This window comes from Chrysemys picta, unplaced genomic scaffold (assembly GCF_011386835.1).
Source record: "Chrysemys picta bellii isolate R12L10 unplaced genomic scaffold, ASM1138683v2 scaf6066, whole genome shotgun sequence".
NCBI classification, from domain to species: domain Eukaryota; kingdom Metazoa; phylum Chordata; order Testudines; family Emydidae; genus Chrysemys; species Chrysemys picta.
This window is the reverse complement of record NW_027058766.1, coordinates 1-2153: the sequence shown is the minus strand read 5'-3', so window position 1 is coordinate 2153 and position 2153 is coordinate 1. Positions and strand designations below refer to the sequence as shown.

The 2153-nt window shown below is 55.8% G+C and overlaps 1 protein-coding gene across 1 annotated transcript; it reads left to right on the top strand.

Annotated features, from left to right (window-relative positions):
- The first annotated feature begins 221 nt into the window (after nt 1-221).
- On the top strand, nt 222-2051 carry LOC135980684 (alpha-2-macroglobulin-like). Its single transcript, XM_065580593.1, has 3 exons — nt 222-379; nt 1378-1596; nt 1902-2051. Exons 1-3 carry the CDS (start codon nt 245-247, stop codon nt 2031-2033), a joined length of 486 nt encoding a protein of 161 aa, XP_065436665.1. The 5' UTR covers nt 222-244; the 3' UTR covers nt 2034-2051.
- Nucleotides 2052-2153: the final 102 nt, after the last annotated feature.

Below are 2153 nucleotides of genomic sequence, written 5' to 3'. Positions count from 1 at the left end.
CCTTTCACGTCTCATGTCAACATGCCAAACGAGCACAGGGGGCTCTGTTCTCCCACCCACAACAGCAGAAGGTCAATAACCCCCTTAGAAATGTCATGTACTAAGCATCTGTATTTCCTTCTCTCCTGCCCTCCCTCTCCCTTCTCCCGCTGCAGATGGCTCCATTCACTGGCAGAGGCCTGGGAAGGAGCCGAAAGCCGATCTCCTCTTCTTTCACCCCCATGCTCCTTCCGCCGAGGTGGAGATGACGTCCTACGTGCTCCTCACTTACCTCACCACTCAGCCGGCACCATCCCAAGATGACCTGTCATTAGCAGCTCAAATTGCAAAGTGGATCAGCAAGCAGCAGAATCCCAATGGGGGCTTCTCCTCCACCCAGGTGAGCTGTTCCCATCCCCAGCCTCAGACACGCAGGGCAGGAGTGGGAGGCAGACAGGAGAGGGCAAGAGACAGACAAGTAATCCAGGGGGAGGGGAAGGCTGACCTGGGGAGAGGGAAGGGGTGGCAGTCTCCTGGCTGTATAGTTTAGTTTAGATCATAGGATAGTCACAGCATGGAGCATGGCTACATCAGATACCCACAGGCCCAGGGGGGCTAATGAGGCAGGAGACTGGACGAGTGATGCTCCTGTGTATGGAGGACAGAAGAGTCACCCTGAGCACTCACAAGGTAGTGCAGTGCCATCCCCAGCTCCCCCCAGCACTGACCCCATCCAGCCAGGCCAATTCAGCTCAGGAGCAGAGGCCTTCCCAGAGAAGCAGCAGCAGCCAGTCACTGCCGGACATACCCGAAAGGGAGGAGGGGAGCATCATCCTGAGTGACAACAAAACAGGAGGTGCCACCTACCCCTTTGAGCAGGCGCAGGCCATGCTGGTGCTTGGAGGCTGGGACATCAGGGAGTGACCTCTCTAGTTAGGACCAATCATTGGCCCCATGTTCCACCATTTCCCTGGTTGGCTTGATACCCAAAGGGCTGAAAGACTTTCTCATACTCCATTACTGAGCCTCCTGGCTGCCTGACCAGGGTCCTCTCTGAGCTACAGGCAGCTCCTATTTCACCTGGTCCTGAACTGTCCCTTCGGGGCAAGGGTGGTGGCATCTTCCCTCAGATGCCTGTGGTGGAGTGTCAGAGATCCCAAGGCCTAGGTTCCCTAAGGTACTTAGACACTTGGCTGCTTTCAGTGGGAGAAAGGTGCTTAAATACCTTTGAGGATCTGGGCCCAAGGGAATAGAGTGAATGGCTTGTGGGAGTGAGGAGTGGAAATGGGAAAATCAGGGCACTGCAGTGTAGGAAGAGCCGGTGGAGTGGGGGCTCCAGGCCCATAGAAATGGCTCATTCATCCCCTTGGGCACCTGGGCCCATCTCTTGTCTGGCAGGACACAGTGGTGGCGCTCCAGGCACTGTCCCGATATGGAGTCTCCACCTATGCCAAGAGCGGAGGAGCATCCACAGTGACCCTGCAATCCACAGGGAACTTCCAGTCCCAGTTCCAGGTGGATCACAAGAACCGTCTGCTGCTCCAGCGTGTGGCACTGCCAGAGGTGCCAGGGGACTACAGCATGGGGGTGACAGGAGAAGGATGTGTCTACGTGCAGGTATGGGGCCCTGGGGCAAGTGGAGAGGGAGAGGCTGCTGCTGCTGAGGGGAGCCCATCTCATTCCCATTGGAGATGGCAAGATGGGGTGGATTGGGGAGGGAGGGAAGGAAAAGAGAGGAAGAGATGGGGGAGAGGAGGAGAAAATAGGAAAGAGGTGTGAGGAGGAGAGAGAGTTGACAGAGAGAGTTGGGGAAGTGGGAGAGAGAGAGAAGAGATAAAGGAAAGAATGAAACTGAGCAGAAGGAAGGAGATAGAGGAGATGGACAGATGGAGACACACAGAGAACCATGTATTCTCTTTCAGACCAGCCTGAGGTACAACGTGCTCCCCAAGCCGGGCGAGGCGCCATTCGCGCTGGAGGTGCACACATTCCCCAAGACATGTGACAGCGCCAGGGCTCAAAGGACCTTTAACATCGCCATAAACATCAGGTAACTCCCCCTCGCAGGGCCGGACCTTCCGGAGCAGCCCTAGGGCTGGGGACGAGTCATTCTAGAGGTGAGGGGAGCCCCCAGAAAAGTTGATACAAATCAATATTTTTCCAAAAATTAAATC